The sequence below is a fragment of the Ranitomeya variabilis genome, chromosome 2 (genome assembly GCF_051348905.1).
Source record: "Ranitomeya variabilis isolate aRanVar5 chromosome 2, aRanVar5.hap1, whole genome shotgun sequence".
NCBI lineage: Eukaryota > Metazoa > Chordata > Amphibia > Anura > Dendrobatidae > Ranitomeya > Ranitomeya variabilis.
Genome location: NC_135233.1, coordinates 143,657,648 through 143,685,532, shown reverse-complemented (window position 1 = coordinate 143,685,532; position 27,885 = coordinate 143,657,648). Strand labels below are relative to the sequence as shown.

Below are 27,885 nucleotides of genomic sequence, written 5' to 3'. Positions count from 1 at the left end.
TCTGAGCAGCAGCGCGGACGCTGGGGGACGTGACAGACATCAGAGGGTGAGTATGTACTGTTTTTTTTTTTTACTTTTACAATGGTAACCAGGGTAAATATTGGGTTACTAAGCGTGGCCCTGCGCTTAGTAACCCGATATTTACCCTGGTTACCATTGTAAAACATTGCTGGCATCGTTGCTTTTGCTGTCAAACATGACGATACACGCCGATCTGACGACCAAATAAAGTTCTGGACTTTCAGCAACGACCAGCGATATCACAGCAGGATCCAGATCGCTGCTGCGTGTCAAACACAATGATATCGCTATCCAGGACGCTGCAACGTCACGGATCATTGTCGTTCTCGTTGCAAAATCGTTTAGTGTGAAGGTACCTTAATACATCTTATTATTCCTCATATTTAGTGTTGAGTGATACCGTCCGATACTTGAAAGTATCGGTATCGGAAAGTATCGGCCGATACCGGCAAAGTATCGGATCTAATCCGATACCGATACCCGATACCAATACAAGTCAATGGGACACCAAGTATCGGACGGTATCCTGTATGGTTCCCAGGGTCTGAAGGAGAGGAAACTCTCCTTCAGGCCCTGGGATCCATATCAATGTGTAAAAGAAAGAATTAAAATAAAAAATAGGGATATACTCACCCTCTGACGCGCCCTGGACTTTACCGCCGTAACCGGAAGCCGTTGTACCTAAGAATGCGCGCTTGAAGGGCCTTAGATGACGTCACGGCTTTGTGATTGGTCGCGTAGTGGTCACGCGACCGCTACGGACCAATCAGAGCGCCGTGACGTCATCTAAGGCCCTTCAAGCGCGCATTCTTAGGTACAACGGCTCCCGGTTACGGCGGTAAAGTCCAGGGGCCGCCGGAGAGGTGAGTATATCCCTATTTTTTATTTTAATTCTTTCTTTTACACATTGATATTAATCCCGATACCGATTCCCGATACCACAAAAGTATCGGATCTCGGTATCGGAATTCTGATACCGCAAGTATCGGCCGATACCCGATACTTGCGGTATCGGAATGCTCAACACTACTCATATTACGTTTGATTACTAGAATAAAAGGGAAAGCAAAGGCTCATGGATAATATGCCAATGATCAGCAGATAGATCAAATGATCTTTCCATGTATGCCTATAATTGTGACAAAAGATGACATCTTCTTTGAGTAGAAGAGAGAATGTTTCATGATCAGAATAAAAAGATTTTTCTACTGCAAGAGCAACGAGACTAGGGAGTATTATGATGGTTAATTTCTTGAAAGACATTACAAAAAGCGTAAATGACTATTTCAAAAAACAAAATATTACACATTATCTGTAGAAGTGCTGGAGATGAGATGTTTCCCAAGGATTTATCCTGATTCTTTCCTTGGTCCTATATTGGATCCATGAAGGAAAATTTTCACCTAATATATATATTGGCAACTGTTCCATGGTGGTTGTTTTTACTTCCTCTTGATCAACATGGTGGAATAACAGGTAGAGCTTGATGGAGCTAAAACTGATATCGACTAGTTCGATCATCAATGTAATGTGTATGGGGGTGCCGGACAATTGATTGTTGGGGGAAATTTTTATCTAGTATGTCTAGTTTCAGACTGCCAACTAATTTAAGGCCCCGTCTCACATAGCAAGATCGCTAGCGAGATCGCTGCTGAGTCACAAGTTTTGTGACGCAACAGCGACCTCAGTAGCGATCTCGCTATGTGTGACACGTACCAGCAACCAGGCCCCTGCTGTGAGATCGCTGGTCATGTCGGAATTGCCTGGGCCGTTTTTTGGTCGTTGAGGTCCCGCTGACATCGCTGAATCGGTGTGTGTGACACCGATCCAGCGATGTCTTCACTGGTAACCAGGGTAAACATCGGGTTACTAAGCGCAGGGCCCCGCTTAGTAACCCGATGTTTACCCTGGTTACCAGCGTAAATGTAAAAAAAACCAAACAGTACATACTCACCATCTGATGTCCGTCAGGTCCCTTGCCGTCTGCTTCCCACACTGACTGAGCGCCGCAAAGTGAAAGTGAAAGTACAGCACAGCGGTGACGTCACCGCTGCGCTCTGCTCTCACTGTACGGCGGCACTCAGTCAGAGCAGGAAGCAGACGGCAAGGGACCTGATGGACATCAGATGGTGAGTATGTACTGTTTGTTTTTTTTGGTAACCAGGGTAAACATTGGGTTACTAAGCGCGGCCCTGCGCTTAGTAACCCGATGTTTACCCTGGTTACCCGGGTGCTGCAGGGGGACTTCGGCATCGTTGAAGACAGTTTCAACGATGCCGAAGTCGTTCCCCTGATCGTTGGTCGCTGGAGAGAGCTGTCTGTGTGACAGCTCCCCAGCGACCACACAACGACTTACCAACGATCACGGCCAGGTCGTATCGCTGGTCGTGATCATTGGTAAATCGCTATGTGTGACGGGGCCTTTAGTCTCTCGGAGATAAGCCATCTACGGACATGTCTGCTGGTGGCTCTTTTATAGAGAACACAGGAGTGGTTGGCTGAACAAGTGCTCCTGAGTGTGGGACACATGGCAACAGGTCAAACGTTTGGCATCAGTCATCTAATGTGTATGGCGGCTTTCAATATAATATATGGTCTTCTTTCAATATGGTCTTCTTTCAATATAACAGGTTGAACTTGATGAAGCTAATTTTCTTACAACCTCATCAATTAAAAAATATGTAACTATATTACATTTTAGGGAGTAAAAGCTTCAGGTTATTTTAGATTAATGGATAAATGCTTCTCTATAAATTGAACTCTGACCCTTTCCTCGGTCATGTTGGCCATAGACAATAGATAACCGACTGTTCCTTTGACCAAAAAGTATTCCCACCGACTTCCTCATAAACAGTACACTAGGCGAACCCGCGAACATTATTCTTATGTGAATGGGGAGATTTACCCATCCTGTTTGTTATCTGTAAATATGTTTCATATAGAAGGAGCATGTAGAACTAGCAAGTCTCTCCATCTTTATTTTGTCCCACAGCAGTAATAGATGACAAACATACGATTAAAGCTAAAGCTGGAGTTACACTAAACGACTTACCAACGATCACGACCAGCGATACGACCTGGCCGTGATCGTTGGTAAGTCGTTGTGTGGTCGCTGGGGAGCTGTCACACAGACAGCTCTCTCCAGCGACCAACGATCAGGGGAACAACTTCGGCATCGTTGAAACTGTCTTCAACGATGCCGAAGTCCCCCTGCAGCACCCGGGTAACCAGGGTAAACATCGGGTTACTAAGTGCAGGGCCGCGCTTAGTAACCCGATATTTACCCTGGTTACCATTGTAAAAGTAAAAAAAAAAAAACACTACATACTCACATTCTGATGTCTGTCACGTCCCCCGCCGGTGTCCACCGGCGTGCACTGAATGTGTCAGCGCCGGCAGTAACAGCGGTGACGTCACCGCTGTGCTCTGCTTTACGGCCGGCGCTGACACAGTCAGTGCAGGGAAGCTCTCGGCAGCAGCGCGTGCATTAGCAGCGCTCCTGCCGAAAGCAGTTTTAACCCTGTGGACGCCGGGGGACGTGACAGACATCAGAATGTGAGTATGTACTGTTTTTTTTTTACTTTTACAATGGTAACCAGGGTAAATATCGGGTTACTAAGCGCGGCCCTGCGCTTAGTAACCCGATATTTACCCTGGTTACAAGTGAACACATCGCTGGATCGGCGTCACACACGCCGATCCAGCGATGACAGCGAGTGATCAGCGACCAAAAAATGGTCCTGATCATTCCCCAACGACCAATGGTCTCCCAGCAGGGGCCTGATCGTTGGTCGCTGTCACACATAACGAGATCGTTAGCGGGATCGTTGCTACGTCACCAAAAGCGTGACGTTGCAACGATATCGTTGACGATATCGTTATGTGTGACTCAGCCTTTACTCACTACGGTACACGGGTCAGAATTTTTTCCCCATTACCTAAAAAAGATTATGGTTATAACTTTCATGGCGCTAGGTATAAAATTACATATGAACATGAGGAATGTGACAGTGCTCGTACATAAAGCGTTTGTGACTTGGAAACATGAAAAAGAAGGCAAGTTTGAGTTAAAATTATACTTCTATTCAATATTCTATTATTCCTTATATAGCAGAGAGCACACACTTGTAATGCAGGTGGATAGGACAGTCAGGATCTGATATCTAATCCAAGCTTCCATGACTGTTTCCATATATCTGGGAACATGGACGGAATGTAAACTAACGTTAGATCACCATAATTTTTTGCTGTAATCAAACTGTAAGAATGACAATTAGAAAATAAAAGTATGTGTCTTAATATAATTATTCTTTATGTGTAGAGTCTTTTTTAAGCATGTAATGTATAAAATATTTGTATCAAGCACATAAATGTGTAAAAAATATGGAAATTGCTTGTAAAAACAAGCAACTTTACAATTTACCCATTATTACAAATTCCCTTTGTTTTCAAAAATATAGGGATTCTCTTCTCAATTTTATGGTGCACAGTTTACTGCCTGGCTACCCTGCAGCCCCAGTGTGATCAGTTACCTAGGCAAGGAGCGCTCGACATAAGTAGGCTCTATGATTGTGCCCGCTTGTGCCACTCTGACGCTGGCCTGATCCAGTCTCCCTGCAATTCTCCCATGCCACATAAGCAAAACTGTCTCTGCTAGCAGCTTGGGAGAGAACTCAGTTCGGACCGGCAATGCAACCATACTGCAAGTCTAAAGTGTCAATCTTCAGTAAATTGTCTCTTCAGAGAGGAAGAGGACCAGAACTCTAGTGCCACCAGTAGGAAGTAGGAATCCTAAAAGTCAGTAATGACACAACTGTGTTTCTTGGTAGTGCCCCTCGTCAGTGCAAAGTGTGAGATCTGGTTTGGCTGGATGAGAGGCATCTGACCGGGATTCAAAGGGTAACATTTCTTCTTGAAGAGAGAGCAAAGTGGAACGTTATCCCTTGGATCCCAGTCAGATGCCTCTCACCCAGCCAAACCAGATCTCACACTTTGCACTGACGAGGGGCACTACCCCGAAACACAGTGTTTACAAACTGAGATTTTGGTTTTGGCTTTTATCCTAACTCATGTGACAAGCCTTGTTATAGGGTCAATATTGACTCTAAAAAAAATTCCAAATTTGCCAGAGGAGCACTGCAAGGCTTAAAAGTCTCCTAGCTTTGGCATGTCAGGCTTGACATGTCATTCTCTGCAAGGCGAAGCATTACCCCTTGAATCTTCTGTAATGCACTGTCCTTGGGAAAGCAGGAAGCCAGGGTTTGAGTCTTTGTGATCTTAAAAAAAGGAATTTTAAGTAATTATCCAAACAAAAATAAAAACCTAAACTACTTCCTTTAACCTGCCTTTGCACACACCCTTTCACAATGTTTTTTTGCACAAAACACATGTAAAACTGGTATTTTAATGGCTGGGCTTTCGACTGAATTTTCAACATTGCAAGCCATGTGAGTTCATGATCCCCTTATAGAACTTGTGTTAAGTTTTAATACCAAAAAAATCAACCGTAACTAAAAACCAAAATGGACATTAACACAATTTTTAATAGAGTTAAAAACTCTACGGAGGCATATTTACAGACTATAAAGTGCCATAAATTCAATGATAGTCTGCTGATGTATTCTTGGGAATGTTGAATTTCATTGGTTGTACAGTTCCATCTAGTCATCCATCTCCCTACTATACGTATATAGGTATCCAACTACCTACTCTAATAGGTCTACTATACTATACTTTACGTATAGTTAATCATGTTGTGTAAGACCTTTTGCAGATGTCCTTATTACATGTATTTTTTTAAAAGATGGAACACTTACCCATTATAGTCAATGATGGCATTCATGTGTGGTTTTTGAGGATCATGTGTAATGCAAACCAAAAAAATGGAGACGTCCTTTTCTGCATGTTATGGATCAAATTACCCATTTAAATCAAGGTCTGTGAAAAATGTATAACACAAGGATTTCATCCATGTGTTATCCAAGTGCTGTCTGAATTTTACTGATTAATGAGTAGGAGAAATTTGGATGATTAATGGTTAAAAATAGGATCCAGCACACTGATTAATTACTTTGCTTTCCATTACATATGATAAAAAATGGACTTCAGGATGAAGCCCAAGTCATTGCATGGAAAGTTTATTATGATACTTAATGTGTATTTCTTCCTATCTGCAGTTGCTTCACACAAATGGAAAAATAGCCATAATCAATGGTGCTGCTGAAGAAGGAGTGGAAGAAGGATTACAGGCCACAGATGTGAATGGACATGGAATAGAAGAAATATTGGCAGTTGTGAAAGAAGGTTGGTATTCTTTGTACTAGCTATTATACATACTGGCATTTATTGTATGTACATTACATGGGTAGTCAATGATGCCAAAGTCGGCCTTTAAGGTACCGTCACATTAAGCGACGCTGCAGCGATATAGACAACGATGCCGATCGCTGCAGCGTCGCTGTTTCGTCGTTGTGTGGTCGCTGGAGAGCTGTCACACAGACAGCTCTCCAGCGACCAACGATGCCGAAGTCCCCGGGTAACCAGGGTAACCATCGGGTTACTAAGCGCAGGGCCGCGCTTAGTAACCCGATGTTTACCCTGGTTACCAGTGTAAATGTAAAAAAAACCAAACAGTACATACTTACATTTCAGTGCCTGTCGCGTCCCCCGGAATCCGCTTCCCTGCACTGTGTAAGCGCCGGCCCTAAAGCACAGCAGTGATGTCACCGCTGTGCTTTGCTTTACGGACGGCACTGACACATTCAGTGCAGGAAGCTCTGAGCAGCAGCGCGGACGCTGGGGGACGTGACAGACATCAGAAGGTGAGTATGTAGTGGTTTTTTTTTTTTACTTTTACAATGGTAACCAGGGTAAATATCGGGTTACTAAGCGCGTCCCTGCACTTAGTAACCCGATATTTACCCTGGTTACCATTGTAAAACATTGCTGGCATCGTTGCTTTTGCTGTCAAACACAACGATACACGCCAATCTGACGACCAAATAAAGTTCTGGCCTTCTAGCTCCGACCAACGATATCACAGCAGGATCCAGATCGCTGCTGCGTGTCAAACACAACGATATCGCTATCCAGGACGCTGCAACGTCACGGATCGCTATCGTTATCGTTGGAAAGTTGGTCAGTGTGAAGGTACCTTTAATCTAATGTGTATTGGGACCTATAGGCATAGATAGAGATAACCCAAATAGATACATCCTATAGTAACAAAAACGAATATGTGAACATTTGCATATCATTATAGATATTAAGTCATCTAACACTGACTTTGTTCAGTTTTTGCTATTTTATTGTCTAAATGTTTAGTTTAACCATCTCTACATAAATTTTTTTAATAAAGGCTAAAACGGACTATCCCGTATATTAAAAAAAAATACTGTAATTTAGCACTGGCTTCCATAAGAATATTCTTTATTATAATCCATTAAAACCGAATATGAGTACTGACAGACAATAACAATCGTGGCATAGAAGAATCTACACATTTCGAACAACTTTACACTTATTCATGGTAACAACAGGTTTGCTGGAAACATGCAGGTTCTGCTATGCCACCATTTTTCTCATCTGTCTGTGCTCATATTCGGTATAATATAATTAAAATAAGGGAAAATGTGCTTTTATGGAACAAAGTGCTGAATTACGGTATTTTTAGAAGGTATATTGTATTAACCACCTGTGGGCTGGCAGGCTCATTGCATTTTATGGATAATGGTATATGATTTTTATAGACAGACATGAAATAGTGAGTGGACCTGCAACACTGAATTTCTCTAGGGCTCTAGTATTCTTCATGCAGTTTATGTCACAGCCGTAACTCACACGCATTCTAAGCGCAGCCCTACTCACCGCGTGTTTCTGTCTGCTCCACCCAGCTGCTTTGTGTTACACTTCCAGCTTTCCTATTTGTAAGTCATAGAGCGTGCGGCCAAACTCTGCAGGAATATGTGTCCATTCTGTCCTGCAAAGATCTCTGTGCTGCCTGCCCCAATCTGTCTCGCCCACTTGTACGCCATACCTGAGTCACTGATTCTTCAGTCAGCTGCTGCAGTCCCTGGGACTGCTTCGGAGTAGTACTTGGTGTCTACTGGCAGCCCAGCCTATCCTCACCATCAGAGGTTCTAGCGAATACCCGATAGAAACTTAGTCATGCCCCTTCAGGGTAAGCTAGGCCCGTGGCGCACTGGATCCACACCCACCAGTGTTACAGTTTATTCTGCTAATATATTTAAGGGCTTACTTACTTGCATGACTTACTACCAAAGCTTAAAGTTTCTCCAGGCCATTGAAAAATTTGGAGTTCCCACCCAATTTACAATTTTTACTACTTGTTTTCTCTTATATACTGTATTCTTACATAATCTCATATACATATGTTCCTTTACGAGGTATACAGTAATTTCTTGATCCCACAAGAATAATGGATAATGCATACAATCACATACCAGCATAACGGGTGAAAGCAACCAGAGGAAGGGCCTCTGTGCAAGAACTGTTAGAAGAACCCACTGCAGTCTAATGCTTGCTGCTTTGGAAGTTAAATGGACTCTCTTACCTTGGTGTTTATACCCCTGCATCATAAGGAAAAAAAAGTGAAGTCACAGTATATCTGGAATGATTAAAGTGAAGTATTGTGCACAAGTTTTAGGCAGGCGTGGAAAACGAAATACCACTATTTAGTGTAAACATGCTTTGTCTTAAAAACATCATTAAAGCATTTTCACACAATATTTGAATGAACACAGCAGGGAGTTTGCTCCAAACATCTTGGAGAGCTAACAACAGATCTTCGGTGGATATAGATTTATGCAATTCTTTCTGTCTTTTCATGTAATCCCAGACAAGATTATGTTGAAATTAGGACTATGTGGAAGCCATATTATCAGTTCAAGGGCTAATTGTTCTTCTTTACACTAAAGATAGTTTTTAATGGCATTCACAATATGCTTGGGGTCATTGTCCTGATGCAGAATACATTTGGAGCCAATCAGATGCGTCCCTGAAGGTATTGCATGATGTATAAGTATCTGAGTGTATTTCTCAGCATTCAGGACACTAAGAAATGAGCCATGTCGAAGACTGTAGATACAGTTGGTCTGCCAAGAAAACTAGTGCAGCAGATGAAAGACACATCATGCTTACTTTACTTATTAATTGGAAGGTGTTCAGCAGTGCCATCAGCTCAGAATTGGCAACAACCAATGGGACTCCCATACATCCCTCTAGTGTTTGGAGAAATGTGTCCAGAAGTAGTCTTCTTGGATGAACTGCAGTCAAAGGCCATACCATCGACATGGAAACAAGGTCAAGTAACTCAACTATGCGTGAAAACATAGAAAACAGAGTGCAAAAAAACAGCAGCAGGTGTTCTGGACTGAAGAGTCAAAATTTTAAATATTTGGCTATACTCCAAGGTAGTTTGTCACTGAAGGGCTGGAGAACAGTAAAATAATAAATGTCTGCAGGCATCAGTGAAGCATGTGAAGCTTCCTTATAAGTTTGGGGCTACATTTCAGCAAATGGAGTTGGGAATTTGATCAGAATTAATGGTATTCTCATTGGTGAGATACAGGCAGATACTTATCAATCATGCAATACTATCAAAGAGGCTTCTGATTGACTAAAAATATATTCTGCATCAGGACAATGACCCCAAACTTACAGCTAACATAATTAATAAATATTGGTATTACATGGTGACAGAAGATGATCTGTTGTTAGTGTTCCAAGATGTTTGGAACAACCTGCCTGTCTAGTTCCTTCATAAACTGTGTGAAAGCGTATCTAGAAGAGTTGATGTTTTGATGCCATTTTGAAGGCAAAGGGTGGGCACATCAAATATTGATTTGATTTACATTTATTTTTTGTTCACTCACTTGGCAGTTTAATTGATTTTTGAAAACATTGTTACTCTATAGCATTTTTCCACACCTGCCTTCAACTTTTACACAGTACTGTAAAAAGGTAGGAAAATAGTCAGAATGAAGTCACATTGCAGAAGTAATAAATACGTCAAAGGAAAAAACTATGTTATTGTGCCCAGTGATAGTGTAGAACAGTGATAGAAAACATAGTGGTGTCACCAAATATTACTAAAAATCAAATAGTTTCAATAAAGTTATCACAACAGAGGTTTAATAAACCCAACGTCATAATACAAGGATGATGCACACAACAATGTCACAATACATGGATAAGAAACAGTGTGAAATTATGGAAAGGGATTTTTGGATATTTTTGGGTTGGTCTCTTTAGATATGATATAACTAGTGATGACGAGCGAGTTATCTCGTTGCTCGGGTTTTCCCGAGCATGCTCGGGTGGTCTCCGAGTATTTGTTAGTGTTCGGACATTAAGTTTTCATCGCCTCAGCTGAATTATTTACAGCTGCTAGACAGCTTGATTACATGTGAGGATTCCCTAGCAACCAGGCAACCCCCACATGTACTCAGCCTGGGTAGTAGCTGTAAATCATTCAGCTGAGGCAATGAAAATTTTATCTCTGAACACTAACAAATGCTCGGAGATCACCCGAGCGTGCTTGGGAAAACCCGAGCAACGAGTACACTCATCACTAGATATAACATATTTGTAATTAAAAGTGCTTGTTTTTAAAAGATATATGAATAATTCTTACTATGTATAAGAGCAGGGCTGGACTAGCCATCTGGCATTCATGGCAAATGCCAGAAGGGCCGGTACTTTTAATGGGCCGCTCGATATTGCCCCCTCCGCGTTGTCAGCGGGTGTTCCAGAGTTCAAGTCAGGAGCCAGCACTCCAGAAGCATTAGCTCACCTTGCGCACATGATTGCGCCGCACTGCCACTGCACTAAACAGGAGGAAGTGGGTGGTCTGGTGTCCTGATCTCTAGCTACAGTGAGGTAACATAAAAACAGGATGGGGGCCGCGGTGTGCTGTTCTGGCCATGCCTCCCACTGCAACTTGTGATCTGGACATCAGACCGCCCACTTCCTCCTGTCTAGTGTGACAGCAGGGCATGAAAGTATTTACAAAGCACTCAAGATGTCTCTGATGGCAGTGACAGAACGTAGGGAGACTGCAGCAGTAAGTTTCTGTGTAATCGGGGCTGGAGGATGGGTAGCTGCCTGCCCACAGTGCCACAGGATGGGTGTGGATGCACATATTTTTCTATACACTGATATTTTCTTTTGCCGCGCTGGGTTCAGCCATTCAGAAATGGAGCATGCCCTGCAGGAGAAGAACACTGGCCAATTAGCATCAGATTGATAGAAGAGCTGATTGGCCAGTGCTCCTGTCCTCCTGCACTGCGCTGCTGGTATCTGAGGTATCTGTAGTGTGTGTATGTTACTTGTGTGTGAAGTATCTGTGTGTATGTGGGTTACTTGTGTGTGAGGTATCTGTAGTGTGTGTATGTGCTGTGTGTGAAGTATCTGTAATGTATGTGTGTTACTTGTGTGTGAGGTATCTGTAGTGTATGTGTGTTATTTGTGTGTGAGGTATCTGAGGTATTTGTAGTGTGTGTATGTTAATTGTGTGTGAGGTATCTGTAGTGTGTGTTTGTTTCTTGTGTGTGAGGTATCTATAGTGAGTGTTACTTGTGTGTGAAGTATCTGTAGTGTGTTTGTTACTTGTGTGTGAAGTATCTGTAGTGTTTGTGTGTGTTACTTGTGTGTGAAGTATCTGTAGTGTGTATGTTGGGTGTGTGAAGTATCTGTAGTGTGTATGTTAATTGTGTGTGAGGTATCTGTGTTGTGTGTTTGGTACTTGTGTGTGAGGTATCTGTAGTGTGTGTATGTGCTGTTTGTGAAGTATCTGTAATGTATGTGTGTGTTACTTGTGTGTGAAGTATCTGTAGTGTGTATGTTGGGTGTGTGAAGTATTTGTAGTGTGTATGTTGTGTGTGAGGTATCAGTGTTGTGTGTGTGTTACTTGTGTGTGAAGTATCTGTAATGTGTATGTTACTTGTGAGTGATGTATCTGTAGTGTGAGTGTTACTTGTGTGTGAGGTGTCTGTAGTGTGAGTGTGTGTGCATACACTTGTCCCTCATGCGTAATGAATCCAGCGCCTCTCACTCCAGCACATTGCCTCCTCAAGCCCTTAATGAACAGCAAAGGTCTTGATGAAACAGGGCCATATTAGCTGTTGTCTTGCCTTAAAAGGGTTGACCACTATTCAGGCAACCACTTTTCATCTGTATGTTTCATTGAGTACAATAATATCACCTATTGTCACCTCCAGTGAGGTGCCTTCCAGTGGTGTCGGCAATGGCTCTCCCTGGGATCGTGTGACATTGTTATGTCATATGATCTCTCTGGCCAACCAGCTCTGACTTTATTCTACTCTCCTACGGACATAATTGACATTCAGAGGAAGTGAAAGGGCAGCAACAGCTCTCACTTCCTCTGGATGTCTGATTTGTCCGCAGGAGAGCAAAGCCAGCACTGATTGTTCACAGGGATTGCGTGACATAGCAATGTCTCGTGATACCCGGGAGACCCAGTACCTACACCGCTCGAATGGTACCAGCACCGAAGGTGACTACAGGTGATACTATTATACTGGGGAAATTGAAATTCAGAAGGAGTTGTCTCAATAGTGGACAACACTTTTAAAGGGAATTTCTCATGTCAAAAAATGCTGTTAACTTGTAGATATGGGTTTAACCAGCAGGTTAATAGCATTCTAAAGATGCCCTGCTGCCAAAAGAAAATTAACTTTATTACCCTGCGTTTCAGTCACCGCTCAGTACATAGTGAGTGGCAGCTATAACCATGCTCCGGCACTGACTGACAGCTGGCTCTATACTGATGCACTGCTGAGCCGGTTATCAATCAGTGCAGGGGGCTATGTACTGAGTGGTGACTGAAGCCGCATCGGCCGCTTCTCTGTGACTGAAAGCTGGATGCCTCTGGGACCAATAAGGTTCAAATTAACCCCATATTTGTAGGGTTAATAGTATTTAGGATGTAACAGGTTCACTATAAAGTGGTCGTGTCCCAGTGTGTTGAATAAAATACAAACGTACTTACTGCAGGACCAGAGCAGATGTCATGATGACATTGTTTATGGCACAAGAGCAGCCCGTTATCATCAAACTTTACTATGAAGGATGCAGATCAGCAACGTCCTCTGATAGTCTACAGTGCTTATGTCATATAAACAATGTCATGAGAAAGCTGGGGGACACAGCGCTCAGAATGGAGGAGTGTCACCAAAGTGGTAAGAAGACATTTTTTATTTTATTACGTACACTAGGAGCATTCTTCATTTGTCTTCTAGTGAACAATCTAATGTGGAAACAATGCATTTTGTCTGACCAATGCTGTATTTTTTAGCATATTCTGTAGTGTGATAATAGTCTGATGGCCGTCTGTATATTCCCCCATGGCCACTGCAGTTTACGTATGTAAAGTGGTTGTTTAACACATTTGATTGGTGTAACAAGTACAGCAAAAGTCGGCACAACCTGTCAATGTTCTACGATTTGATTCTATGACACTCGTATGTGGGCTGGTGAATTTTTATTTGTGCCCGACCCTGTATAAGAGCCTAGCATTTTCTGCCTGTGAATACTTAATACCTCTTTAAATGAAGTGAAAAAAAGCCTCTTTCCTGATCCAGAGGCCAGCAGGATTGTATGTTTGCCTTTGACATTTTTTCTAGGAAGTTGTTTGGGGTTGAATAGCAGGAAATAATTTCAGGATGATCAAATTTTGTTACAGTGGAATGAATCACAGTACTCAACATGCTCGTAAATAAGAAAAAGAACAGGATGGAGAAAGTTGAGCTAAAGTTGATGATGATTGTTTTGTGTATATTATGAGATATGAAGCGGAAATGTCTGCAAGGCCTTTTGGTGTCCGACACCTGCATATTCATATGATTCTCACATGTTAAATTGACTTTATTTAAAATTGAACAGGACATTTATGCGTGAATGGTTCCCATAATAATCATTATTAGTACATTACAATGCGGAAAATCTAGCTTTCTATTTTTCTACAAATATTCATGTTCATTAACTGGAACCAGAGATTCGTAGTGCAGGAGGTTTGGCCGTCCTGTTATGACCTCTGTTTTCCTGTTACTTCTTTTTTTAGGGACAGATCAATCCAACTGTCTGGACTTTGGCTCTCCTAGTGTAGCTAATGACATTTCAGTAATGGTAATGGCATAAATCCTAAGTAGGAAATGTAGGAGGGAAAATGAGAATAAAACTAAAGTGCCTGAATTAAAGAAGATCGAGATACAATGGTTTCAGGATGTTTTTAAAGTGCTTTAAAATTCAAATTTGGACCATTTTCTGCTGATGCTGACAGGGCACTTTTTCATTAATAAGGATGGACAGTAGGCACATACAAATATCTATGCATTCTTATCTTTTTTATTATCAAGTGTCAGGCTGACATACTTGCAAAAGTGTTCAAAACAATGACAGATGTGCATCGCGTTCATATTTGATGCATCTTTACTTCATTAACAGAAGTCAAAGCCAAATGATAGAAAAATAATCATTTTAAAAAGACCAAATTTCTGCCCCCACAGAGCGCTGATTGACAATATTAGAAAGCTAGTAGAGCAATCATTAGCATGTTTGATACTGCCTGATCATTAGTGTGATTGTTCCTTCACACAAAGTTTCATTTGTGTCTGCAGCATATCTCTGTTTTATATGGGGTGATGCACTGCAGACAAATGACGATTGCAAGGGTATGATCATACATATAATTTTTGCTGCATTTTTTCCGTGTGTCTTTCAATGCGGAAAAAAATCAGCTTTTTACATCAGCAAAATAAATGAGATTTCTATTACATAAAGCATGTCAATATATTTCACCCCTTCAAATGAATGGTTTTAATAAAGGCAAGTAAAACACAGCAAAAATATACAAAAACCGGGTCAAAATGTGTGCATTGTAAGCAATTTTTTTACTGCCAACTCTGAATTTTGCTGCTGAAAAATCCACTACAAATACATATCAGCATACCCTTATGTCTACATTAAAAATGTGAAGAAAAAGATAAACAATTGCTTGCTTGTTTGATCGAACATGTTTACATGGGCCCGTGGTCAGTAAGAACCTATGTCCACTCGATTATCGATTTTTCTTTCTTCAGACAGCCAAAATCACAGAGCACCCATTAACATAAAAAGAAATAAAAAATTGGCCATCTACCATCGGTGGGGCATGGCTAAAGTTAGGCCATGAACTAGAGGCTACTTTGTTTTGTAAAGCTGGTTTAATTTTTACCAATGGCTTCTCTAACTTGCTTCTTTATAGAAACATGCTGTGATCTCTTGCAGATATTTCTCTGTAAGCAGAGGAGTACCTTGGGATAAAGCGCTGGAGGGGTGAAACACATCTGGAAGGGTCTGTACCCAGACAACCAGGTTTACAACTTTGGTAGCCCACCCTAATAGTGTGTATAGGGGATCCTCAGCAGATGAATATGCTATTACTGAAAATAAATCACTTTACAAAACACAATATTATCACCATACGATGACCATATAGTGGCAGATATCAGTCCTGCAGAACATATAAGAGATTACAGTACATGTAAAGATAATCACTTACATGTGACATTGTTTCTGATAGGGGTCGTTCACTTTTCCCATCTCCGCCAGACCCGCCATGAAATCTTCTTCCAGACATAACTTGTCTGCAGAGATTACAACAAAGGCACATTTGACTTCTCAATTTACCGGCACGGTCCCCATCTATTACCACCCTACACAAACTCCCTATCCTACTGTCACCTCAATCCTGAGCCGTCTGTTGCTGTATTTGTCCATTACTGGATGTGTTATGTGTAGTGTTGAGCGATACCTTCCGATATCGGAAAGTATCGGTATCGGAAAGTATCGGCCGATACCGTCAAAGTATCGGATCTAATCCGATACCGATACCCGATCCCAATGCAAGTCAATGGGACGAAAATATAGGAATTAAAATAAACCCTTTCTTTCCTTGTAGGTTCATTCTGCATGAAGGAAAACAACTAAGAATAATGTAGGATGTATTGGGGGAGGTGGCGGAGACATTAAAGGCACAGAGGTTTAGCCCAAACAAATAGAATAGCAGGTTTTTTTGGTTTTTTTTAGGACGTTCGGCGTTAGAAAGATTTTGACTATGTTATTTTTTCTTTTTTTTTTTCAGATATTGATGTTTCACTACTTCCACGTCCTTCACCTTCTTTTTTACTTCTCCCACTTTCTTCTTCATTATCCTCATCATCAGCTTCTTTGACATCAACTATCTTCACCTTATTCATCTTCTTCTTCTTCTACCTATATTTTTTTTTTTTACATTGTTCATATTCTTTTTATTTAACTATTATCTTTTTCATATTCAACTTCTTCATCATATTCTTATTTGTGACAGGCATTCCCGTAGTTGTTATCTATAAAAGTTTGAAGATTACACCTTCCGTTCTGCCTGTCACAAAAGAGTTACATTTGTCCGCGTTCAGTTTGGCCTGCAGCATCAGGCTTTATCCAGGGGCACCACGAGGAGGAACGGACTCACCCCCCATACACTGCTTAGTCTTCTTCTGCTTATAATTTAGATAATATCTTTTGCTCTGATATTTAGTCTTATGCTTAATGTTCTTCTGCTCTTTGTTCTGCAGCCTCTTGTTCTTCTGCTTCTCGGTCTCCCATGTCGTCGTCGTCTCCAGGGTCGTCGTCTCCAGGGTCGTCGTCTCCGGGGTCGTCGTCATCGGGGTGGTCTTCAGGGTCATCGTCTCCAGGGTCGTCGTCATCTCAGTGGTCGTCGTCTCTGGTGTCGTCGTCATCTTAGGGGTGGTCTTCCGGGTCGTCGTCTTTAGGGTCTTGAACTTGGAAATGTAGCAGAAGGTACAAGAAGGCTGAGAAAATGCCGAGAAACAGCTGATGGAACTGGAACTCGGATGGCTACCCGAAGGTCCAAGAGCCAATGGAACTACCGAGGACCAGCTGACGTTACTGGAACCCGGTTACTAAGCAGGAGGTACCCGTGCCTGAAAGCACTACCAAGGACCACCTGACGTTGGTGGAACTCGGATACCCAGAGGGAGGCACCTAAGCCAAAGGCTCTGCCCGGAACCAGCTGACGGTGCTGGAACCAGGATGGGGAGCAGAAGGTACAAGAGCAAAAGACACTGCCGAGAACCAGCTGATGGTACTGCAACCCGGATGGGTAGCCGAAGGTCCAAGAGCCAATGGAACTACCGAGGACCAGCTGACGTTACTGGAACCCGGTTACTAAGCAGGAGGTACCCGTGCTGAAAGCACTACCAAGGACCACCTGACGTTGGTGGAACTCAGATACCCAGAGGGAGGCACCTAAGCCAAAGGCTCTGCCCGGAACCAGCTGACGGTACTGGAACCAGGATGAGGAGCAGAAGGTACAAGAGCAAAAGACACTGCCGAGAACCAGCTGACGGTACTGGAACCCGGATGGGTAGCCGAAGGTCCAAGAGCCAATGGAACTACCGAGGACCAGCTGACGTTACTGGAACCCGGTTACTAAGCAGGAGGTACCCGTGCCTGAAAGCACTACCAAGGACCACCTGACGTTGGTGGAACTCGGATACCCAGAGGGAGGCACCTAAGCCAAAGGCTCTGCCCGGAACCAGCTGACGGTGCTGGAACCAGGATGGGGACCTATTCAAGCTTGTCTTCCTAGAGCCCCAACTAGCGGTGTTGGAGCAAAGGGTCAGCAGGGGGAGAAGAGTGTAGGCCGAAGCCTGCACTGGAGGCATTTGTAGGTCTGTTGTGTCTGCGTGGCTGTTGCAGGACACGTTGCCGACTACACAGCAGGGGTACAGCTGGCGGTGCTGAACCCCACTGACACATTGGCTGGTGTTTTGCTCTGTGCAGCTAGCAGTACCGGGCCCCAACTGGCGGTGTTAGAGCCCAGGCTCTGCAGGGTGAGCAGAGTGTAGGCCGAAGCCTAATTGAACCAATTTTAAAGGTAACCTTTAACCCCCCCTCAGGGGTTACAAACTAGAAGAGCCACAGCTTATGCAGCAGTAGTGCTGCACAAGTCAAAGGTCGCTCTTTTAATTTTTCTCCTTGCACACGCTGAATGAAACACGTATAACATTTAGCCCTTTATACAGTCAAACTGTGTTGGAGGCGCGAGTTCCCTTCGTAATGAGACGCAGCACAGATGTCAAGAATCCCACCTTGGTGCTGGGTGCATCCTCCTGAGCGTTGTTATTTGCTGTACAGGAGTCTGCGCTGTCGTGTTATCCCTTGGCCTAGCGCTGTTAGCGCTGCCCATCTTCTGACATCATTTAATGTCGGCCGGTGCGGTTCGTGATGACCATGAATCCCAGCCCCGCAGTGTCTTAACATTGTTAAAACACTGCGGGGCTGGGATCCATGGCCTGGTGCAGTACATATGTTCGCCTCTCACACTGGGGTCCTTACACCCGCTTCAGACTGTGCGGCGTCAGCTGATCCCTTATCGCATGCCACGGCCATGAAGCCGCACAGTCTGAAGAAGGCAGAAGGAGATGAGGGACAGGCGAACTTATGCACTGCTCATGCCCATCAATCACACCCTCGCAGTCCAAATAAATAAGACACCGAGGGGCATTGTGTGGGTCAGGGCGGCCGCAGAGGCGCAGCCAGCCAAACAATGATGCCAGAAGATGGGCAGCGCTACCAAGGGGGTTGCAGCGTGTCATTACAAAGGAAAGTCACACCTCCGGGACGGTTAAATGGTCACACAGAGGACACATTTTAGACGTGTTTTCAGTTCCACATGTGCGAGGAGAATACGTTTGTGAGCCACCTTGCACACATGCAGCATTACCGCTGTACAAGGTGGCTGGAAAACATACAAACGCCTGGGGGAGGGGGGACAGGTTCCCTTCAATTTCAGTTCTTGTGTCTGCGTGGCTGTTGCAGGACACGTTGCCGGCTGCACAGCAGGGGAACAGCTGACGTTACTGAACCCCAATAACAGAGGAGGGACTGTTGGGACTGTGCGGACAGCACTTCTGGACGGCAACTAGCGGTGTTGGAGCCCAGGGACAGGAGGAGGAGGAGGTGGTGGAGGAGATAGGAGGGATTGCCACACACACAGCTGGGGAACAGCTGACGTTACTGAACCCCAATAACAGAGGAGGGACTGTTGGGACTGTGCGGACAGCACTTCTGGACGGCAACTAGCGGTGTTGGAGCCCAGGGACAGGAGGAGGAGGAGGTGGTGGAGGAGATAGGAGGGATTGCCACACACACAGCTGGGGAACAGCTGACGTTACTGAACCCCAATAACAGAGGAGGGACTGTTTGGACTGTGCGGACAGCACTTCTGGACGGCAACTAGCGGTGTTGGAGCCCAGGGACAGGAGGAGGAGGAGGAGGTGGAGGAGATAGGAGGGATTGCCACACACACAGCTGGGGAACAGCTGACGTTACTGAACCCCAATAACAGAGGAGCAACTGTTGACTGTGCGTACAGCACTACCAGGCAACAACTAGCGGTGTTGGAGCCCAGGGACAGGAGGAGGAGGAGGAGGTGGAGGAGATAGGAGGGATTGCCACACACACAGCTGGGGAACAGCTGACGTTACTGAACCCCAATAACAGAGGAGCGACTGTTGACTGTGCGTACAGCACTACCAGGCAACAACTAGCGGTGTTGGAGCCCAGGGACAGGAGGAGGAGGAGAGGAACACAGTGTAGGCCGAAGCTTGATTGGAGAAAGTCTAAAGGGAACCTTTAACCCCCCCCAAGGCGTTTGTAGCTGAAAGAGCCAGCTTGTGCAGCACAAAGGATGCAAAAGGAAAAGGTGGCTCTTTTCATTATGCTCCTTGCAAACACAGAACTGAACACTTATAAAATGTGTCCCCTGATACCGTGAGACCGTCCCGGAGGTGGGACTTTCCTTCGTAATATGACGCAGCACAGCCGTCATTCCTACCCCCTTGGCGCCGTGCCCCGGCTCCTCAGCGTTGTTTGATTCCTTCCCGAAGCCTGCGCTGTTATGTTATCCCTTGGCCAGGCACACTTAGCGCTGCCCATCTTCTGGCATCATTTGGTGTCAGGCTGGCTGCGCCTGTGCGGACGTGCTGGCCGAGAGCCCGCCTCGCAGTGTCGTCTAATGTAATCCCACCGCGGGCCTGGGATCCATGGCCATGCGCAGTGCATATCCTCGCCTCTCACTCCCCTCCCTACGGCTTCTTCAGACTGTGCGGTGTCACGGCCGTGGCATGCTATTAGGGACCAGCTGACACCGCACAGTCTGAAGAAGCAGTAGGGAGATGAGTGAGAGGTGGAGGTTCAGATATGCACTGCGCATGTCCATGGATCTCAGGCCCCCAGTGGGATTAAATCAGAAGACACTGCGAGGCGGGCTCTCGGCCAGCGCGGCCGCACAGGCGCAGCCAGCCTGACACAAATGATGTCAGAAGATGGGCAGCGCTAAGTGTGCCTGGCCAAGGGATAACATAACAGTGCAGGCTCTGGGATGGAATCAAACAACGCTGAGCAGCCGGCGCACCGCGCCGGGGGGGTAAGATTGACGGCTGTGCTGCGTCACATTACGAAGGAAAGTCCCACCTCCGGGACGGTTTTACGGTATCAGTGGACACATTTTATAAGTGTTAAGTTCTGCGTGTGCAAGGAGCTAAACAAAAATAGCTACCTTTTCCTTGTGCAGCATTACTGCTGCACAAGGTGGCTCCTTCAGTAACAAACGCCTTGGGGGGGGACAGGTTCCCTTACATTTCAGTTGTTGTGTCAGCGTGGCGGTCGCTGGACACATTGCCGGCTACACAGCTGGGGATCAGCTGACGTTACTGAAACCCAATAACACTGGGTCATATGTTTTGACTGTGCAGACGGCACTTCTGAGCCTCAACTGGCGGTGTTGGAGCCCAGGAATTAAAGTTCAGGTGGTAGAAAGATGAACACAACAGGAGACCTGGATACTGTAGACAGTCACCAAATTATTTAATCAGGAAGAGGAGTGGAAAATTCCTGCGAGATCCAGGCCTTGTTCATTTTCAGGAAAGTAAGCCGGTCAACGTTATCGGAGGATAGTCGCATGCGACGGTCAGTTAGTACACCACCTGCAGCACTAAAGACGCGTTCCGATAATACACTAGCCGCAGGGCAAGCCAGCACCTCCAATGCATACTGGCTTAGCTCTGGCCATGTATCCAGCTTTGAGACCCAAAACTTGAAAGGTGAAGAGCCGTCTGGGAGTACAACAAGAGGGCAAGACATGTAGTCTGTCACCATCTGACGGAACCGTTGCCTCCTGCTGACTGGAGCCGTCTGTGATGGTGTAGACTTTTGTGGCGGGCACAGAAAACTGTGCCACAGTTGGGCCATACTGGTCTTGCCTTGGGCAGAGGCACTGCTTCTGCTCCCTCTTTGTGCAGAGCCTCCACCACTGCCTGGACGCACTGAGCTGCTTTGTAATGCACTAGCAGCACTTCTCTCAGTTGGAATGGAGAAGATGATGGAATTCACCAGTGTGTCTTGGTACTCCCGCATTTTTCGCTCCCGGTTCAACGGTGTGATGAGGCTTTCTACGTTGTCCCGGTAGCGAGGATCGAGGAGGGTGAACACCCAATAATCAGACATGTTGAGAATGTGGGCGATGCGGCGGTCGTTTCTCAGGCACTGCAGCATGTAATCCACCATGTGCTGCAGACTGCCAACTGCCCAAGAAACGCTGTCCCCTGCTGGAGGCGTGATCTCTGCCCGCTCATCATCACCCCACCCTCGCTGTACACACTGAGTACTGGACAATTGTGTAACTCCCTCCTCTGGACGGATGTCTTCCTCCTCCATTGACTCCTCCTCATCCTCCTCACAAACTGTCCCCTGCCTACGCGTTTGTGAGGAACCACGTGGCGCTGACTGTCCAGAAGATGATGGAAATGGTGAATCCTCATCCTCCACCTCTTCCACAACATCATCCCTTAGCGCTTGCAGTGATTTTTCAAGGAGGCAGATAAGGGGGACAGTCATGCTGACTAGTGCATCATCTGCACTCGCCATCCGCGTGTCATGTTCTCAATGGCAAGAGAACATAGCATCAGCATATATAGGAACTAGCTCTTGGAAGATGGGAACTGAGCTGACCATGAACTAAACCTAACACACAACTAGCAGTGGCCGGGTAGCATGCCTACGTTGATTCTAGATGCCCAGCACCAGCCGGAGGACTAAATAATGCTAGCAGAGGAAAATATTAGTCCTAGCTCACCTCTAGAGAAATACCCCAAAAGGAGACAGAGGCCCCCCACATGTATTGGCGGTGAATTAAGATGAAATAACAAACGTAGTATGAAAATAGGTTTAGCAAATTTGAGGTCCACTTACTACATAGCAGAAGACAGAAAGGACACTTTCATGGTCAGCTGAAAACCCTATCAAAACACCATCCAGGAATTACTTTAAAACTCTGGCATTAACTCATAACACCAGAGTGGCAATTCCTGTTCACAAGAGCTTTCCAGACACAGTAACGAAACTACAGCTGTGAACTGGAACAAAAATGCAAAAACAAACATGGACAAGAGTCCAACTTATCTAGTAGTTGTCTAGGAGCAGGAACAAGCACAGAGAGGCTTCTGATAACATTGTTGACCGGCAAGCAACTAACAGAGCAGCAAGGTTATATAGCGACTCCCACATCTTGATGGGAACAGGTGAACAGAGAAGATGAAAACACCAGTTCAATTCCACCAGTAGCCACCGGGGGAGCCCAGAATCCAAATTCACAACAGTACCCCCCCCTCAAGGAGGGAGCACCGAACCCTCACCAGAACCACCAGGGCGATCAGGATGGGCCCTATGAAAGGCACGAACCAGATCAGAGTCATGAACATCAGATGCATTCACCCAAGAATTATCCTCCTGGCCGTATCCCTTCCACTTGACCAGATACTGGAGTCTCCGTCTGGAAACACGAGAGTCTAAGATTTTCTCCACAACGTACTCCAACTCACCCTCAACCAACACCGGAGCAGGAGGCTCAACAGAAGGCACAACCGGTACCTCATACCTGCGCAATAATGACCGATGAAAAACGTTATGAATAGAGAAGGATGCAGGGAGGTCCAAACGGAAGGAAACAGGGTTAAGAATCTCCAATATCTTATACGGGCCGATGAACCGAGGCTTAAACTTAGGAGAAGAGACCCTCATAGGGACAAAACGAGAAGACAACCACACCAAATCCCCAACACAAAGCCGAGGACCAACACGACGGTGGCGGTTGGCAAAAAGCTGAGTCTTCTCCTGGGACAACCTCAAATTGTCCACCACCTGCCCCCAGATCTGATGCAATCTCTCCACCACAGCATCCACTCCAGGACAATCCGAAGATTCCACCTGACCAGAGGAAAATCGAGGATGAAACCCCGAATTACAGAAAAACGGGGACACCAAAGTGGCAGAGCTGGCCCGATTATTGAGAGCGAACTCTGCCAATGGCAAAAAAGCAACCCAATCATCCTGGTCAGCAGACACAAAACACCTCAGATATGTCTCCAGGGTCTGATTAGTCCGCTCGGTCTGGCCATTCGTCTGAGGATGGAAAGCGGACGAAAAAGATAAATCTATGCCCATCCTAGCACAGAATGCCCGCCAAAATCTAGACACGAATTGGGTCCCTCTGTCAGAAATGATATTCTCAGGAATACCATGCAAACGAACAACATTTTGAAAAAACAGAGGAACCAACTCGGAAGAAGAAGGCAACTTGGGCAGAGGAACCAAATGGACCATCTTAGAGAAACGGTCACACACCACCCAGATGACAGACATCTTCTGAGAAACAGGCAGATCTGAAATAAAATCCATCGAGATGTGCGTCCAAGGTCTCTTAGGAATGGGCAAGGGCAACAATAATCCACTAGCCCGAGAGCAACAAGGCTTGGCCCGAGCACAAACGTCACAAGACTGCACAAAGCCTCGCACATCTCGTGACAGGGAAGGCCACCAGAAGGACCTTGCCACCAAATCCCTGGTACCAAAAATGCCAGGATGACCTGCCAACGCAGAAGAATGAACCTCAGAGATGACTCTACTGGTCCAATCATCAGGAACAAACAGTTTATCAGGTGGGCAACGATCCGGTCTATCCGCCTGAAACTCCTGCAAGGCCCGCCGCAGGTCTGGAGAAACGGCTGACAATACCACTCCATCCTTAAGGATACCTGTGGGCTCAGAGTTACCAGGCGAGTCAGGCTCAAAACTCCTAGAAAGGGCATCCGCCTTAACATTCTTAGAACCCGGTAGGTATGACACCACAAAATTAAACCGAGAGAAAAATAATGACCAGCGTGCCTGTCTAGGATTCAGGCGCCTGGCGGTCTCAAGATAAATCAAGTTTTTGTGGTCAGTCAATACCACCACCTGATGTCTGGCCCCCTCAAGCCAATGACGCCACTCCTCAAAAGCCCACTTCATGGCCAAAAGCTCCCGATTCCCAACATCATAATTCCGCTCAGCGGGCGAAAATTTACGGGAAAAGAAGGCACAAGGCCTCATCACGGAGCAGTCAGAACTTTTCTGCGACAACACTGCCCCAGCTCCGATCTCAGAAGCGTCGACCTCAACCTGAAAAGGTAGAGCAACATCAGGCTGACGCAACACAGGGGCAGAGGAAAAACGGCGCTTAAGCTCCCGAAAGGCCTCCACAGCGTCAGGGGACCAATCAGCAACATCAGCACCCTTCTTAGTCAAATCGGTCAATGGCTTAGCAATATCCGAAAAACCAGCAATAAATCGACGATAAAAGTTAGCAAAGCCCAAAAATTTCTGAAGACTCTTAAGAGAAGAGGGCTGCGTCCAATCACAAATAGCTTGAACCTTGACAGGATCCATTTCAATGGAAGAGGGAGAAAAAATATATCCCAAAAAGGAAATCCTCTGTACCCCAAAAACACACTTAGAACCCTTCACACACAAAGAATTAGACCGCAAAACCTGGAAAACCCTCCTGACTTGCTGGACATGAGAGTCCCAGTCATCCGAAAAAATCTGAATATCATCCAGATACACAATCATAAATTTATCCAAATAATCGCGAAAAATATCATGCATAAAGGACTGGAAAACTGACGGAGCATTTGAAAGACCAAAAGGCATCACTAAATACTCAAAGTGGCCCTCGGGCGTATCAAATGCGGTTTTCCACTCATCCCCCTGCCTGATTCGCACCAAATTATACGCCCCACGAAGGTCAATCTTAGAGAACCACTTGGCCCCCTTTATGCGAGCAAACAAATCAGTCAGCAACGGCAATGGGTATTGATATTTTACAGTGATTTTATTCAAAAGCCGATAATCGATACATGGTCTCAAAGAGCCGTCTTTTTTTGACACAAAGAAAAAACCGGCTCCTAAGGGAGATGACGATGGACGAATATGTCCCTTTTCCAAGGACTCCTTTATATATTCTCGCATAGCAGCATGTTCAGGCACAGACAGATTAAATAAACGACCCTTTGGGTATTTACTACCCGGGATTAAATCTATGGCACAATCGCACTCTCGGTGCGGAGGTAATGAACCAAGCTTGGATTCTTCAAAGACGTCACGATAGTCAGACAGGAACTCAGGAATTTCAGAGGGAATAGATGATGAAATGGAAACCACAGGTACATCCCCATGAGCCCCCTTACATCCCCAGCTCAACACAGACATAGCTCTCCAGTCGAGGACTGGGTTGTGAGATTGCAGCCAAGGCAATCCTAGCACCAAATCATCATGTAGATTATACAGCACCAGAAAGCGAATAATCTCCTGGTGATCCGGATTAATACGCATAGTTACTTGTGTCCAGTATTGTGGTTTATTATTAGCCAATGGGGTGGAGTCAATCCCCTTCAGAGGAATAAGAGTCTCCAAAGGCTCTAAATCATACCCACAGCGTTTGGCAAAGGACCAATCCATAAGACTCAAAGCGGCGCCAGAGTCGACATAGGCGTCCGTGGTAATAGATGACAAAGAGCAAATCAAGGTCACAGATAGAATAAACTTAGACGGTAAGGTGCAAATGGAAACAGATTTATCAAGCCTTTTAGTGCGCTTAGAGCATGCTGATATAACATGAGTAGAATCACCACAATAGAAACACAACCCATTTTTCCGTCTAAAATTCTGCCGCTCGCTTCGGGACAGAATTCTATCACACTGCATACTCTCTGGCGACTTCTCAGTGGACACCGCCAGATGGTGCACTGGTTTGCGCTCCCGCAAACGCCTATCGATCTGAATAGCCATTGTCATGGACTCATTCAGACCCGCAGGCACAGGGAACCCCACCATAACATCCTTAATGGCATCAGAGAGACCCTCTCTGAAAGTCGCTGCCAGGGCGCACTCATTCCACTGAGTAAGCACAGACCATTTACGGAATCTTTGACAGTAAATTTCCGCTTCATCTTGCCCCTGAGATAGGGACATCAAAGTTTTTTCTGCCTGAAGCTCCAAATGAGGTTCGTCATAAAGCAACCCCAAGGCCAGAAAAAACGCATCCACATTGAGCAACGCAGGATCCCCTGGTGTCAATGAAAAAGCCCAGTCTTGAGGGTCGCCCCGGAGCAAGGAAATCACAATCCTGACCTGCTGTGCAGGGTCTCCGGCAGAGCGAAATTTCAGGGACAAAAATAATTTGCAATTATTTCGAAAATTCTGAAACCCAGATCTATTCCCCGAGAAAAATTCCGGCCAAGGAATTCTCGGCTCAGATACAGGTGCATGAAAAACAAAGTCTTGCAAATTTTGTACCTTCGTGGCGAGATTATTCAAACCTGCAGTTACACTCTGAAGATCCATTACAAACAGGTGGACACAGAGCCATACAAGGGTTAAGAGGAGGTAAGAAGCAGCTAGACAGCAATTAAGGGCTAGGCAGCAAAACTCTGAGGGGAAAAAAAAAAAAAAATTCCCTTAAACACTTCTTTTTCTCCTGCTTCAGCCCAAACAATTAACACTTTGTGGGCCGGTCAAACTGTCATGTTCTCAATGGCAAGAGAACATAGCATCAGCATATATAGGAACTAGCTCTTGGAAGATGGGAACTGAGCTGACCATGAACTAAACCTAACACACAACTAGCAGTGGCCGGGTAGCATGCCTACGTTGATTCTAGATGCCCAGCACCAGCCGGAGGACTAAATAATGCTAGCAGAGGAAAATATTAGTCCTAGCTCACCTCTAGAGAAATACCCCAAAAGGAGACAGAGGCCCCCCACATGTATTGGCGGTGAATTAAGATGAAATAACAAACGTAGTATGAAAATAGGTTTAGCAAATTTGAGGTCCACTTACTACATAGCAGAAGACAGAAAGGACACTTTCATGGTCAGCTGAAAACCCTATCAAAACACCATCCAGGAATTACTTTAAAACTCTGGCATTAACTCATAACACCAGAGTGGCAATTCCTGTTCACAAGAGCTTTCCAGACACAGTAACGAAACTACAGCTGTGAACTGGAACAAAAATGCAAAAACAAACATGGACAAGAGTCCAACTTATCTAGTAGTTGTCTAGGAGCAGGAACAAGCACAGAGAGGCTTCTGATAACATTGTTGACCGGCAAGCAACTAACAGAGCAGCAAGGTTATATAGCGACTCCCACATCTTGATGGGAACAGGTGAACAGAGAAGATGAAAACACCAGTTCAATTCCACCAGTAGCCACCGGGGGAGCCCAGAATCCAAATTCACAACACCGCGTGGAATAATCAAAGGGACGCAAAACCTGGCAGACGTCATTCATAGTGGCCCACTCTGTGGTTGTGAAGTCTGTACGGCGCGGAGTGCGACTTCTTTGCGCCTGATGCAGCTGGTACTCCATTACAGCTTGCTGCTGCTCACACAACCGCTCCAACA

The 27,885-nt window shown here is 45.2% G+C and overlaps 1 protein-coding gene across 1 annotated transcript in view; it reads left to right on the top strand.

Annotated features, from left to right (window-relative positions):
- AKAP12 (A-kinase anchoring protein 12) overlaps positions 1 to 27,885 on the top strand; it is a 226,705-nt gene that overhangs the window by 151,168 nt on the left and 47,652 nt on the right. Inside the window, exon 2 of the mRNA XM_077283049.1 lies at positions 6,198 to 6,324. Within this exon, the coding sequence (XP_077139164.1) occupies positions 6,198 to 6,324 (127 nt within the window). The remainder of the gene's footprint in view (positions 1 to 6,197; positions 6,325 to 27,885) is intronic.